The sequence below is a fragment of the Nicotiana tomentosiformis genome, chromosome 3, assembly GCF_000390325.3.
Source record: "Nicotiana tomentosiformis chromosome 3, ASM39032v3, whole genome shotgun sequence".
NCBI classification, from domain to species: Eukaryota; Viridiplantae; Streptophyta; class Magnoliopsida; order Solanales; family Solanaceae; genus Nicotiana; species Nicotiana tomentosiformis.
In genome coordinates this window covers 62470732-62487173 of record NC_090814.1, presented here as the reverse complement: position 1 = coordinate 62487173, position 16442 = coordinate 62470732, and the positions used below count along the sequence as shown (strand labels likewise).

General features: G+C 44.0%; 1 protein-coding gene across 1 annotated transcript; it reads left to right on the top strand.

Annotated features, from left to right (window-relative positions):
- Positions 1–1372: 1372 nt before the first annotated feature.
- Positions 1373–1816, top strand: LOC138907901 (uncharacterized). The gene has a single exon (XM_070198522.1). It carries the CDS (start codon positions 1373–1375, stop codon positions 1814–1816), a length of 444 nt encoding a protein of 147 aa, XP_070054623.1.
- Positions 1817–16442: the final 14626 nt, after the last annotated feature.

Below are 16442 nucleotides of genomic sequence, written 5' to 3'. Positions count from 1 at the left end.
CAACGATAAAGTCGCAAGTCCTCGCTGACTTGATTGCCGACTTCAGTGCAAAAAGAATGCCCGAAGTTGAAAGAGAAGTCGTCCACACTTTTCCCCAAACATAGGACCTCTGGGTCTTGTACACAGACGACGTGTCTAACGCGTTAGGGTCCGGAATGGGACTCGTACTCGAAGTCCCAACCGGCGAAGTGATTCGCCAGTCCATAAGGTGCCCAGATATGACTAACAACGAGGTTGAGTATGAGGCCATAATTGCAGGGTTAAAGCTAGCACTCAAGTTTGGGGCGAAACGGTTAAGACTACGCTGCGATTCCCAACTCGTAGTTAACCAAGTCACAGGGACTTTCCAAATCAAGGAACAAAGGTTGCATAAATATCATACCAAAACTTGCAAGTTGTTGCCCAAATTCGATGAATGTCAACTCGACCAGATCCCACGAGCATAGAACACCGAGGCGGACGGTCTCGCCAAACTAGCCGCAGCCACCAAAAATATTGCAACCGGAGACAGAAGTGTAGTCCACCTTCTCAACTCGTTAATAGACCAAATCGAGGTAAGAACCATAAACCTGACTTGGGACTGGTGCAACCGTATTGTTACATACTTGCAGGACGGCGTACTCCTGGGTGACAAAACAAATGCCAAGAAACTGAGAATGCAAGTAGCCAGGTACAACATCATCCATAACGACCTGTACAAGAGAACGTACGGCGAACCTCTGGCAAAATGCTTGGGCCCAAATCAGACGCGGCGCGTCCTTGAATAGGTCCACAAAGGCCATTGTAGAGCTCATTACGGCAATCAGGCTTTGTTTAGATGCCTCATACGGGCAGGGTATTACTGGCCCACCAGGAAAAAAAGGGTCGCGGACTTCGCGAAAAAATGCGAGCAATGCCAAAAGTACGCCCCAATGATTCACCAAACAGGTGTACACCTCCACTAGATCACCTCACCTTGGTCGTTCATCAAATGGGGAATGGATATCGTGGGCCACCTCCCAGCAGGGCGAGGTAACGTACAATTCCTTCTGGTTTTAACTGACTATTTCCCTAAGTGGGTGGAAGCAGGAGTGTTCGTCCAAATATGTGAACAGGAAGTGATCGCCTTTATATGAAAAACATCGTATGCCGGTTCGGCCTCTCCAATGAGATCAGCTGCGATAACGGACCCTAATTCACGGGGAAGAAGGTCGCTGAATTTTTTGAGAAGTGGCGTATCAAAAGAATACTTTCGACGCCATACCATCCCGCGGGCAACGGGCAAGAAAAATCCTCCAACAAGTCGATACTGAACATCATGAAGAAGAAACTCGAAGACGCCAAAGGACTGTGGCCGGAAATATTACCGAAAGTATTGTGGGCCTACCGAACAATGCCGAAGACAAGCACAGGAGAGATGCCCTACTCTTTAGTCTATGGGACTAATGCAGTATTACCGGTTGAGGTCGGGGAGCCCAGTCTAAGATACTCCCATGAGAGCGGACCAAGGAACGATGAAAGCAGAAGGCAGGAACTCGATGAAGTTGAAGAACAAAGAGACATGGCCTATATAAGAATGATTGCCCAAAAACAACAAGCAGAGTGCTATTACAACAAGAAGGAAAAGGTCAGGCCGCTTAAAGTCGGGGACTACGTGCTTAAAGCTAAAACACAAGCAAGCAAAGACCTACGAGAAGGCAAACTAGGAACAAATTGGTACGGTCCGTACAAAATCACAGCGACATCGAACAAAGGGCCATTCCAACTAGAAACATTGGAAGGAAAGCTACTACCAAACAACTGGAATATTACCCACCTCAAGTACTTTGCCTTTTAAGAGATAAAGTGTCCCCCAAGTCGTACTCTTTTTTCCCTCACTTGAGTTTTGTCCCAATTGGGTTTTCTCAAGGAGTTTTTTAACGAGGCGACGAAGGGGACACTTCAAGTCGAAGTACGCAAAGACAGAGGCACAGGACGATTAGTTCATTGCTCGACCTCTCAAGCCTTCTCCACGTCGACCAATGAAGGGACTATATAGACTGGGACTAGGAATGGAACGCCAGCCGACGCCCAAAAATTTGTAAATTTCTCCAAGTTTATGAACAAAACAACAATGCATGAAGTTTATTTCTATTTCTCCAAATGCACAACCAAGGCAACAATGCTTAAAGTTTACGATGTCGACAAACTCCACACATAGAAGCATATCTTTCTAAACGTAGGTTATGTTCGACCTTGTTCGAACTAACACCTATCGCCCCTCAGTCACAATTAAATGTAGGTTATGTTCGGCCTTGTTTGAACTAACACCTACTGGTTGTCGGCCATAATTAAATGCAGGTTATGTTCGAACTAACACCTACTGGCCCTATGTAGGTTATGTTCAACCTTGTTCGAACTAACACCTATTGGCCTTCGGCCATAATTAAATATAGGTTATGTTCGACCTTGTTCGAACCAACACCTACGGGCCCTCGGCCATAATTAAACACATGTGTTATGATTCGACCTTGTTCGGACCCTCGGCCATAGCTCAACGTAAGTTATGTTCGACCTTGTTTGGACCAATACCTTTTAGCCCTCGGCCATAGTTAAACATAGGTTATGTTCGACCTTGTTCGAACTAACACCTATCGGCCCTCGGCCATAGTAAAACATAGGTTATGTTCGACCTTGTTTGAACTAACACCTATTGTCCCTCGGCCATAGTTAAACATATATTATGTTTGACCTTGTTTAAACTAACACCTACTGATCCTCAGCGATAATTAAACCACAAGAAGAAAATCATATGCAAATAACAAAGTTGGTATTTCATACTTAGAACATTTTTACACAAGCTCATGAAGACACCACCAACTACACACAAAGATATATAAAAAATACAAAAAAGAAAACTACTAGCCACCACCTTCATCGCCTGCAGCATCCTCGTCGACCTGGCCCTCAACTACGGCACCCTCTTGACCTTCAACACCCTCATCATCACCGTTTTCGCCCTCAGGATATGCAGCATCATACCATGCATTTTGCTCAAGCCAGTCTACATCTTCGTACCCCCGTCCTCGCTGGCCTCTACGTTGCAGGTTCATACCCGTAAGAGAGTCGAGCTTCACGAGCCTTGACACGAGAATCTTCAAGGGCGGCCTCAGAAACAGATCCCCCCGCATGCAAATCTCAGAACACATCCAACTGGGACTCAGCATGAATCCACTCCTCGTATAACTCTCGAGGAACATTAGGAAAGTCTGAAGTATGAGAAGAGAACGGTCACGCCAGTAATTGGGCCTTCTCGTCCTCAAGGGCAGCAAATCGGTCGTAGAGGTCAGAATTCTCTTTCTCCAACTCTCTGATCTTCTCATCAAGACGCTCCTCTTTTAACCTTGCAGTTTCCAGTCGTTCTCCCGCTCAGAACAGAGGGTCTAGATCACTACCTCAAGGGCCTCCGTCTTCCTCGAAGCCCCTGATCGAGCTAACTTCGCCCTATCCAGCTCGTTCTGCTTCTCGGTGATCTCGCCATAAAGAACCTCCATCTGCAGGCGACACTCTTCCAATATCATGCGCAACTCGATCACCTGTGTCTGGAGGTCGCCGCACTAAACCTCCACGGCCCTACTGACCTCGAGCTCTTCTTCTTTATTTCTCAACGTCCCCTCGATGACCTTCACCAGCTCATCATCTTTTTGCTTCAGCTCGTCCTGAAGGGTCGGCAAATTGCAGCCCTTGCCAAAATGCCTGCGTATTTCCCAATACTTGCCACGGTAGACAAAGTATTTGCCCCAAAGTTTTGTGAAGATAGACTTGCGCCTCTCCTCCCTTCGGGCACTTTCGATTTCCAAGATCACGGTCTGTAAGTGCCAAAAGAAAGAGAGTCAAACATGAGAACGCCTCCGCTGACAAGGGCAAAGCACTAAAACGAAGGCCAAAAATCTAAACAAAGCAGACAAGAAAAAGAAGCCTTGAAAATTTTACCCTAAGAGTGAGGCCGGCTATGCTTCTCGATAGGGTGGCGTCATCAAACTCCGTAAGGGTTTCACCCTCCATTTCGGAACAAAGGGGACCAAGGGCAGGGACCACGTTCTCTGTGTTTTTTAACAGATTATGGTCCATGGGGATCGCAATGGTCCGCGTAGACCCCTCCAGCGTCACTTCGAGCTGAGTAAATCCCTCTTCCATCATCCTCAGCTCTGCAGCATCAAGATCTGAGCCCATCTCATAGCCATCCTCAGCCACGCCTTTATCTCTCCCATCAGTCGGCGAAGAAGCACCGTTAGCCGGTCGCGAGGTCGATGGCCCCTCTTGCCACGAAGTATCAGAAACCCTTGCAGATGCCCGTTTTGACTTCTGTTGTCACAAAAGGAAGGGATACACCCTCTACGGCCTCAGCCGATATCGGAACCTCAACCACCAGCTTGATGTCATATTCAAATATTATGAGTGTCATCTAGTGGATGGTAAAATCATCCATCACAGAATCTATAGCCCGGGCAACCCCGTCACCAACATCCACTGACCTTCTCTTGTGGGGCACCAAATTCCCATCGCTTGGCGATAATTACTCCTCCTCATCCATAAGACGGAATAAAGGGAAACTCGGAAGCTCCTCTATCGAAATATTTGCAGGCGGAGAAGAAACCGATGCTGAGGCAGCAGTAGATAGGGCCAAAGACCGAACAGACCTAGCCGCGGTCGAGAAGGGAACAGAAACAGAAGACCGAATAGGCCTGGCCACAGTCGTAGGGCTGATAGATGTTGAAGAGGATGCAGCTTTCCTCTTACGGAATGCAGGAGGGGGAGCTCTCGGCCTCGTCAAAGATCCTTGGGCTGGAAAAGAAAAAATCGAAAAATGTTATCACTATCGGCAAAAGCAAACTATAAGAAATAGGTGACTAAGAGGCCAAAACAAAATTTAAAAAAAACAGACGAGCTCACCAATCGAGGAAGGAGCAGGCCCAAACTTCTTTAAAAAACCCGGCCACTCGCGAATTCCCACGATGTGAGGGAGAAGCCAGCTGACCCAATTAGAAATGTCCCCGACCAAAGGAGGGGGCGTGGTCTTGGTTGGATAAGAAAAAAACAAAAGATCGGCACTCATGACCAAGCAAGTAAATCAAATGCCTCGAAGAAGAGAAGTTAAACACTTACGAGTATAATTCCAAGTCTCGGGAAATTCGTCTACGTTGGCCACTACGTCCTCAATTATGACAAAGAAAATATTATGCCAGAACTTCCGGCTCGCCTTATCATCCATCTTCACCACCAGGTACTTTCCCCCTCGATGGCGAAGGTTTAATATTGTCCCCCTATAGAAACTACGAGCGAAGAGATGCATCAAATGTCGAAGGGTGATCTCGACCTCGGCCAATTCAGCGAACTTAGTAAACATCCTAATGAGCTTGTATATATATGGCGCGAGCTGAGCCGGACAAATGCCATAGAAATGGCAGAACTCCTCCGCTAAGGGGAGAAGGGGAAGAGTGTAGCCAACATAAATGGGTTAGGCGTAGAACGCACAATATCCATGGCTGTGGAATTGTACCACGTCCTGCCCTGCAGGGACCAACTCGATGTGAGCGGGAATGTCATATTTAGCCCTAAGCTCAAATAAATCGGCCTCTTTCATCGCCGACTCAGAGATCTCGGGCTCAGCCTTAGGCGCCTTTGTAAAGTCAGACCTGATTTTTCACCACGAGGAATTATCCCCTCCGCGTAAGGAGGCAACACCATCGCTAGGGGAACCGGGTCATTTCCCTCACTGGGACCAGAAGATACTTTAACCATAGCTATGGAGAAATAGAGGGTATTCGAATAACAAAAAGTTAAACGCAAAAAGGATCTATAGAGCAGGGAAGGAAGATATGCAACAATGGAATAGGAAGAAAGAGGCACAAGGTTTCAATATGGGAAATCTGTAAAACACGAGTGTGTGCCCTCACATCCCTATTTATAAGAATTCGGGCATCGAAATCAAAAAATTATGCCACCATTACCTAGCACAGATATAAAAGCGGCAGATCCAATCAACAGGCGCACGTGAAACGATGTAAAGCATTGGAAAAATGCACCATAATGACGCATGATGTCAAGATGTCACTTTGATCCAGAAACGATGCAACCCCAAAAGCTACGGCTCGCTAAAGGTCATGTCGCCATCTCGTCCAATCTTCTCGACCACGACAAACAGGATCCGCTCATCAAGGTCATCTAAGGCCGGCCTCAATAAGCGGAGGTACTAACTGTATAAGTCAAAATCTGCCCTAAAATATTTAGGCCAATATAGCAATAAGGAGTGGGTCAGTCAAGGTCGACCAGGAAGCAGCAAGGTTTGTGGTCGAGATGTCAACAACGGGCGAGATCGAGCACCATTAGCAGAGTTGTAATGGCTAGTTTTCAAAATGGTATATTAAAGAGAATATTCTAGTGGATATTCTCTGCACTTGTACTATTAGAATGTGTTAGGGGTATGTCTCATATAAATAGTAAAGGAGAAAGTGATGTAGGGCATGTGACATTCATTTTGATATGAACAGACTTTTGAGAAAAGATTCTCTCTCTCTTATTAAGATACAAATATTACATTTTCATCAAGATTCTTGTTCATATTATTTCAGATTTTTCCATCAGATCCGAGAATAATTCGAACATTCTACGATTTGTCGGTCATTCATCATTGTCAGGAGGGACAATCATCTAGTTCATCCTTTATTGGATGAACCACTTCTCCTATTTACTTAAATGCTATTTATTGTTATTTATTGTTAGTTCTTCATCCATTATTGCTCATACTTTTTGGAACAGTTAATGCATGTTACCGTCAACCCACTATCAGATCTGTCTAATGTTATTCACGTTTTTGGAACACACATCTAGAGATATTATTATTAACTAAGTTTAATCCATTATTATATAAACTAAACTGTTTTAGCCGAAAATTATATTTTTTGGTCAAACACTTATAAGCTGGTCAAACTGGCTTATAAGCATATTTTGGTTTATCTACGCGTTTGGTAAACATCCAAAGTGCTTATAAGCCAAGTATTTATAAGCTAAAATCAGCCATAAATCATAAGTTGGTCACCTCCAACTTATGGCTTTTTAGCTTATAAGCACTTTTAGTTTGACGCAAGGCTTTTACTAGTATATCCTTAATAATATTTTTTAATTCACAAAATATTTTTCCCAAAATAAATTTTCTAACTTTCTTTTCATTCCATATTCGTTGTTCATCTTTTTCTTTACAATTGTTTTTAATTTATAATCTTTTGTAAAGTTTTTAAGGATATTTTAGTTATTTAAATAAAAAAATAATTTATTAGCACTTTTCTATCAAACACATCAATTGCGTATTATCAATTTCAGCACATCTATCCAAACATGTAAATCCTTATTTAAAAAATCAGTTTCAGCACTCAAAAATACTTTCAACACTTCAGGTTTATCAGCTAGGCTTACAGCCCGCTCCATGTTAAATGCGATCATTAGGTAAAAAAAAAAAGGACCAAAGTCAAAACAATTTATACTAGGTTGATATAATCGAATTATTTCTAAAATTCTTTAATATTTTGAATTCTCCGGAGTCTGGACGATAATATTTGAAGGGTTTCTCTCTTCCGTTCAGGGCATTGTTTTCCAACGGTCAAAGGGATTGCTACATTTGTGCTCTGTTTTTATATTCCGGGGAAGATTTGTTTTATACTACCGCCAGCCTAAATGCTACAAGTTTAAAGGAATTCTGGAAAGTAGTAAGTCTTACATTTTTATTTCGTACGATCTTAATTAATAATTCTGGAAGTGAATTCCTATGACATTTTATAGATCAACTACAAACATGAAATGGAAAGTATTGCTCAGTCTTTGATATTGTTTTTTGAAGAAGTGAAAATGTTTTGCCTTTGGATTGGTCCTACCGCAAATGACAAAGACATGATATATTTCATGTTCATGCATCTCTCTCTCTCTCAATGTTAAGAGATATAACTCGTACAGTTATAACTTGGAAGCAAGCAAAAACACTTCGTAGGGACCTAGAAATTTATCACATTCTTATGCAAGAGTTATATATCTTACTTCTCCCAATCCTCTTTAATTTACTATATATCCAACGTGATCGTATATATTATCGTCTAGCATCTTTATGTTCAGGTCGAACTTAGAGTTTGTTTACCTTCCAAATGAGTAACAATTGAATTTATACGTAATTAAAGGATATGTAATTTAATTTAACACGAATGAACTATGAACAATAAATAATTGAATTAAAAGGAAATCACAGCGATCAAACCAAATATAATGGATGATTAAATCTAGCCTTGCAATGGACGTTAGGAAATCGGTTCCGATCTAGCCCTCGGAACGGGCTCGGTTACGACTTAACAAACAAGCAGCTGAAAAATACTTTGAACAATAGCTAAAGAGCAAAAATTAACTTTACTGCTTTGATATGCGTGCTAACAATGGTCCTAAAAAATAAAAGGTTCTCCCCTTTAGATAGTATGGGAGTTTCAATCCTAGTACAAGTCTAAATAAGGTTAAAAAAAATCTTCTTCTTCTAATAAACGTTGATATGCAGTTGATGTTGGGCGAGATTTGCACCGTAATATCCGGTTGAGGGCGGATATTATGGCTCCCAGTTTATCGTGTCTAACAATCTTTTCCTTTAGTCTCGGCCCTTCACTCTGCTCGGACCCGATGCTCGGCCGTGTCCGGTCCCGGATGCACCATTCGTCCTCCGTGGGCTCTGAGACATGGAACCCCTCGGCTTTACTTGAGGTCATGTCAGATCGTGCTTCCTTTTCGTTTCTTTATCAAAAAATCGGGGGTAACTTTATCCCCGATTTTACCCGTACACAAATAGTCCCCTAACTTTTCGAAGAGCAGATTTACCGAAATGACGAGAAGTGACTAACTGAACCTGGTTCCTTCCACCGTACGCTACAAACGGGCTGATGAGTCAGTGAAACGTCCCCTCAATCGCGTCGTTCTGACTTCGGACACGTGTCAACCGCCGGTCGACCGTCCTCGAATGCGAAATGTCACACATTAAATATTTTTCTCCTATAAAAGCTTCGGTTTCCTTTTTTCACTTTTTTACTTTCCGATTTCAAATCTTCTTGAGTTACCCTCGAAATTTTTACTTGTTCATCATTCCCTCAAATCTTTACGAATTGTTCTTTACATCTTAATTTCTTCATCCTTAATATTCAAATCTTCATGTTTCCTCTTCAAATATTCAAGCCAAACCTTCAAATCTTCATACCCAGTCTTCAAACCTTCATATTCCCAGATAACGATGGCAAAAACTTCAAAATTTGTGCCTCAAGACACGCCCCTTCAACTTCTGCCTCGGCAGCTGATGTCGAAGTGATCCTCCAGGTTGCAGCCCCAGAACCTCCTCTTAAGGATCTTATTCCTGGAGGCCGCTCCATAGACAACGATTTTAAAGTCGATAAGGCCTCCAAACAAGGAGATTGGGGTGATGAGGTATGGAGGTATATCTATTCCATTACCAAGGATATACTCCCGACGGTTCGGGAGGACTGTAAGTGGGAGGGCAAGGAAGTAGTCATCCCCGGCCCTGATGAGGACATCACTACGCACGTAGAGGGGTACTTAAGTATTTATACGTACCCATTCACGCTTGGCCCGGTGGATACGATAATCCTTAATTTCTGCAAAAGGAACGAGGTCTGTCTTGGGAAGATCCACCCATCTTTTTGGAGGATCGTTATTCTCCTTCGTCACTTCGTCAACAACACGGAGGAGCCCCGGTTCACTATCGACCATCTACTCCGCATCTACAGCTTTCGAATCTTTCGATGGGGGGTTAATCAAACTTGTCCGTCGGACAAAGAAGGCTCCATTCTCGAGCATCAACGAAGACAGGGATCGAGGCTGGCAGGGGAGATTTTTTCGGGTGAAGACCGAGGATCTCATTCCCCCCGAGTTCCTGCCATTCCCTGAAAAAACATGGAACCTGACAGTAAGTTCATCTCTACCCAAGTTGTTAAAATAGTTCGTTGAATTTTATTCTTTTACCGCACTTCCCGGCTTTCCTGTTTCAAGGAGTGGGTCTAGGGGATATGTAAACAATTGACATACTCCGAGCGCGAGTGGCACAAACTTTCAAAAGGAAAATGGAAGGCATGTTCTCATGGTGAGTATTCCCCTTCTACTGATTTTAACTTCCCTTACGTTCTTCTATCGTTTTGGCTAAGTCCCTTTCTTTCTTCTATAGGTTTGCCCAAGACCACCGAGCTTTGGGCGGTGGACGAGGATATGTCCTCGTCCCCATCTGCAAAACCTTCTGCTTTGGGATAGCCTGCCGCTGAGGCCGCTGTGAAGAAGGAGGAGAAAAAGAGAAGAAAGAGGGGGTCTTATGGCTCTTCGGATGCTCTATCTGAGGCCAAGAAAAAAAGGGTCAGGGTCCGAAGGAGCACCAAGAAAAGTACTCGGGCCAGGGTATCAGACCCTAATTCTCTTTATTGGCTCAGGGACTACCCTGAAGATGACGATATGGAGTTTGTCGCCCATGAGCCGGCCATTGCTGCAGAAGAGCAGGCAGCACCGGAGGGAGGGGATCGTAAGGCTGAACCCTCTTTAGTTCGAGAGCCTGAGGGAAAGCCCGTGGCTACTGCTCCTCGAGAAGCTACTCCGATTCTGAGAGAAGCCGCCGACATCATTGATATTCTGAAATCACCGTCTCACATGGAGTCCCTTTTTGATGAGGCACGGGCCATTAGAGAAAAGCCGACTGAGGCATCACGGGCCGCAGATGAGGCTCTTAGCCTGATATTTGAAGGCATGGATGTCGGTGCACTGGAGGACTACTCCAGTTTTGGCCACCTGGAGATCTCGAGAAAGGACGTGCTTTTAGAGTCAGATGGGTCGAGCTCAAGCCCAAAGATTGTGAAGAAGTTCCCCGCCCCAGGCGTGGATCTCGACCATAAGAGAATGGTCATGTTTACGATACCGGTGCATATCAGGGTGCTATCCGGGCTGATTGGCATGGCCATCTACCTTCGTTGCTTGGTAACCGAAGAGGACCAAGCGAAGATGAACGAAGTGGACGCGCCAAGCCTTTTCAACGAGGCACATCATGTGCTGAACAGGGTAAGTTTCCCTTTCCTTATATCCTTAAAGGGTTCATTCATCCTTAGCATACTTTAATGATTTTAACATTTTTATTCCTCAGACCTCGGTGCTTCACCATGAGAGCTTTCACCAGTCTCGGATGGAGGTGGGTCATCTCGAGTTCGAGCTCAAGGAGCAGGTCTTGCAGAAGGACATGTACAAAGCTCTTAATGAGTAAAAAGATGAGGCCCTCAAGGACCTCCCCATCCTCCAAGATGAGCTAGAAAGAGCTCAAAAGGAGGCCTTGACGGTGAAACGGGAATATGCCATTCTTGTCTAAAAGGTAAGGGTGTTTGAGATTAATAACGATAGTTAAGTGCAACTGCTAACGCCATAATCTCGCAAGTCCATGAGAAGATAGACCTAATCGACCAGCTCAGGGTCGAAATGAATGAGGTCAAAGCCTCGACCGAGGAGTTGAGGAGCAAAATGGATCTCTTGGCCTCTGAACGGGATGCCACCAAAGAGGACTTGGCATCGGCCAAGGATCAACTCCAGGTGATGAAGCATAAAGTCGATAAATGGTCTCGGCTGAACGATGAGGTCCGAGCATAACTAGACTCGACCGTCATGGAACGGGACGACCTCGGCCAAGAATACACCTCTCTAAAGTCTAAGTTGGAGGCGTCTTCGAACGAGTCCTCTGAAGTTCAGGATATTCTGGCCCAGTATAAGAACGATGTGGAGGTGGCTGAGGCCCGTATAATAACAAAGGCTGAGAATGTGAAGTGGCTGACCCGGAGGGAGACCCTTGAGGAGAATCATGCCCGGAGGTTCGATCTAGCGGCCAAGATCGAAGAGGCTTGAGGCCGAGGTGAAAGAGAGATACGAGCCCGAAGGTTCGGGCCGCAAGTCGGGCTCCGGTGAAGACTAGGCGGGAAATGCCTTAGATTATTTATTTTTTCCCTTGTATATTTTTTTATTTATTTTGGGGCCGCTTCACAGTGCCTCTGTAAATACCTTTTGGTACATATATAAAAAATTTCTCTTCGGCTATACTGTGTCCTTTACTTTTCAGTTTTTGCTTTATGTTCGAGACTTATAACTTATGCTTCAGTCTTCAAAATGTGCCATTGATGCCTTAGTATAACTTAGACTGTTCATTCTCCCAAGGCCCGGATGAGGCCTAGGTAAGTAATAACTCTGAGTTGCTTTGACTCCAAAGGATTCAAAATAAAGTCTTTGTTAAAATATTTGATCGTTTCAATCAGACACGATTATTCTTTGCTGAAAGTGACTTTTTCATGGACGGACCTGAAGTAATAGATTAAAGAACGTGTAAGGACCTTACTTTTTATGTACGGACTCAGACGTCTCCAAGCCGTTTAAAAACCTTGTCGTAAAACCCACTTTGGGGAAAAACTGCTTAGAAAAAGAGTGCAACACATGCTTTCTGACCTAATCCTTGGATTCGATTTTGACTGAGTATCTGCACGGGTTAGTACAAAGCGTGATAATCCATAAAGAAGATTGTGTCCATACCTTAGTAGTAATATCATTTTAGGTGTGCCGCATTCTAATTGTTGGGTAGTTGTACCCCATTTCCAGATTCGAGTTGATACGAGCCTTTTCCAATTATACAGTTACTATGTACGGTCCCTCCCAGTTCGGACCTAGTTTCCCGTCATTTGGTTTCCTGGTATGTAGTGTAACTCTCCTCGGTACCAAGTCCCTGATTTGGAAGTGTCGAAGGTTTGCCCTTCGGTTGTAATATATCCCCATGCTTTTTTTGGGCTGCTAACTGGACTAGGGTGGCTTCTCGGCTTTCGTCCGATAAGACTAAGCTCGTGGCCATGGCCTTGTCATTTGAAGTCTCTGTAGTGTATTGGAATCAGAGCTTCCGCTCTGTAAACTTAAGAGAACAGTGTTTCACTGGTGCTTGACTTCAAAGTCGTTCGGTATGCTCACAAAACCTCGGGCAAAATTTCATTCCACTTTCCTTTTGAATTAGTCAACCTCTTATTTAGGTTCTAGAGTATAGTTTTATTCGTTGATTTTGCTTGACCGTTCCCACTTAGGTGGTAGGGCGTAGACAAAATCTTTTTTATTTTGTGGTCTTCAAAAAACTTACTAACCTTGCCGCCGATGAACTACCTCTCGTTGTCGCAAATGATCTCGGTCGGTATTCCGAACTGGCATATTATATGATCTCAGATGAAGTCAATGACCTCTTTTTCCCGAACCTTCTCGAGCGCCTGTTCTTCAACCCACTTGTATAAATAATCGGTCATAAGTAATATGTATTGGGCCTTGCCAGGTACCCACGGCAAGGGATCGACGATGTCCATCCCTCATTTTATGAACGGCCAGGGGGAGAGGACCGAGTGAAGTATCTCCCCCGGTTGGTAAATCATCGGGGCATGCCTCTGGCATTCGTTACACTTTTGGACGAAGTCTTTCGCATCATTTTCCATCTCGTTCCGATAATTACCGGCTCTGGTTAGTTTCCAAACCAAGGACTTAGCAACCGAATAGTTTCCACAAGTTCCCTCGCGTACTTCCCTTATAAAGTAGTCGGTCTCCCCCGGTCCCAAGCACCTTGTTAACGGACCGTAATACGATCTTCGGTATAATTTTCTACCAACCAAGCCAAACCTGGCAGCCTTAGTATGTAGGGCCCTTGATTCATTGGGATCTCATGACAATTTCCCTTTCTGAAGGTAGTCTATGTATTTATTTCTCGAATCCCAAGTCAATCTTGTTGAGTTTACCACGGTGTGACCTTCCTCTATCACTGAGTTCATCAATTGAACTACTGCTTTGGAATTGAATTCATCGAAGTTGACTGAAGACCCTAGATTACGCAATACATTGGATCGTTATTTTGATCTCGAGGTATATGTTGTAGGGTCAATTCCTTGAATTGGTGTAAGGTTACTTGCAACTTATCCAAGTATATGCACATCCAGTCCTCTTTTACTTCGAACATCTCGTTGACTTGGTTAACGACGAGGAGGGAGTCACACTTGGCTTCGATCACCTCAGGCCCCAAGCTCTTAGCCAATTCTAATCCTGCAATCATGGCCTCATATTCGGCTTCGTTGTTAGTCAATTTCATAGTTGTAATAGATTGCCTTATTATATTAACCGTAAGCGGTTTTAAAACGATCCCCAACCCGAAACCTTTCGCATTAAAAGCACCGTCCGTGAATAGGATCCAAACCCCCGAAGTAGTCCCCAAGGCGAGCAGTAATTCTTTCTCAACCTCGGGGATCAAGGCCGGTATAAAGTCAGCCATGAAGTCTGCCAAAATCTGAAATTTTATAGCAGCTCGGGGTTTGTACTCGATATCGTACCTGCTAACCTCTACAGCCCATTTGGCCAGCCGGGCCGAGAACTCGAGTTTATGCATAATATTCCTCAGCGGGTATGAGGTCACGACATATATGGGGTGACACTGAAAGTACGGTTTTAACTTCCTATATGTGCTCAATAAAGCGAGTGCTAATTTTTCTAAATATGGATACCTTGTTTCGGCATCGCCTAGGGTTCTACTAACATAGTAAATAGGAAACTCCGTACCTTCTTCTTCCCGAACCAGGACACCACTTATCGCTACCTCAAAAAATGCCAAGTAGAGGTATAGCTGCATGTTTGCCTTCGGGATGTGCAGTAAATGAGGGCTCGACAGGTATCGTTTGAGTTCTTCCAAAGCTGCTGACATTCCAGGGTCCGGGAGAAGTCGTTATTCTTCTTTAGTAATGAGAAAAAGTGGTGGATTTTGTCGGACGACCTCGAAATAAATTGACCCAACATGGCTATCTGCCCGGTCAATCTTTGTACTACCTTGACGTTGTCAACTACGGTGATATCCTCTATGGCTTTTATCTTGTTCGGGTTAATCTCTATTTCCCAATTAGATACCATAAAACCGAGGAACTTGCCCGAGCTGACCCCGAAGGCACACTTCTCTGGATTCAGCTTCATGTTGTATTTCCTCAGTATGTCGAAGGTTTCCTGCAAATGCTCCTCTGCTCGCAGGGACTTAACTAATATATTGTCAATATAAACCTCCATTGATTTTTGTATTTGTTCTTCGAACATCAGGTTAACTAAGCGTTGATACGTGGCATCGGTATTTTTTAGCCCAAACGACATTACATTGTAACAGTAGGTATCAAATTTAGTTATTGCCCGGGTCCATCTGAATTTGGTTGTACTTGGAATAGGCATCGAAAAAACTCAGTATCTCGTATCCGGCTGTCGCATCGATCATTCGGTCAATGTTAGGCAAAGGAAATGAATCCTTTGGACATGCCTTGTTTAGGTCCTTATAATCTACACACATCCTAAGTTTGTTTCATTTTTTAGGCATGACCACTACGTTAGCTAACCAATCAGGATATTTAACTTCCCGAATAGAACCTATTTTCAGAAGTTTAGATACCTCATCTTTGATGAATGCGTGTTTGATCTCGGGCTGTAACCTCCTCTTCTATTTGAACGGGTAGAAATTTGAATCCAGGATCAATTTGTGAGTTGTCACCTCCGGTAGGAACCCTGCCATATCTAGGTGCGACCAGGCAAAAAAATCGACATTAGCTTTAAGGAATTCAATAAGTTTTTTCCTGAGCTCGGGAGTTAACCTCGTGCCGAGGTATACTTTTCTATCCGGTAGGTACTCGATCAGTATGACCTGCTCCAATTCCTCGATTGTCGATTAGGTGGCATCGGTATCATCGGGTGCTATAATGGATCTCAGGACACCGTAATCATCCACATCGTTTCTTGTGTGCTCTTCCTGTTTTCCTAGCCCGGTCAGGGTCGGGACTGCTGATTTCTATTTGGTTTCTTTCTCTCCGACCAGTCCCCTACTATTTGATGTCATGACCGCGGGTACCGAGACCACTTCCTCGACAACGAATATCTCCTTTGAGGCCAGTTGTTCCCCGTAAACCGTTTTGATTCTACCCGGAGTGGGAAAATTCAACGCTTGATGTAGGGTCGAAGGCACCGCTCTCATGTTGTGGATCCATGGCCTCCCGAACAAGGTATTGTATCTCATATCGCCCTTGACTGCTGAAGATGGGTATGAAGATTTGAAGACGAAATATGAAGATTTGAAGATTAAGGATGAAGAAATGAAGATGTAAAGAAGAATTCGTAAAGATTTGGGGGAATGATGAACAAGTAAATATTTCGAGGGTAACTCAAGAAGATTCGAAATCGGAAAGTAAAAAAATGAAAAAAGAAAACCGAAGCTTTTATAGGAGGGAAATATTTAATGCATGATGTTTCTCATTCAAGGACGGTCAATCGGCGGCTGACACGTGTTCGAAGTCAGAACGACGCGATTGAGGGGACGTTTCACTGACTCATCAGCCCATTTGTAG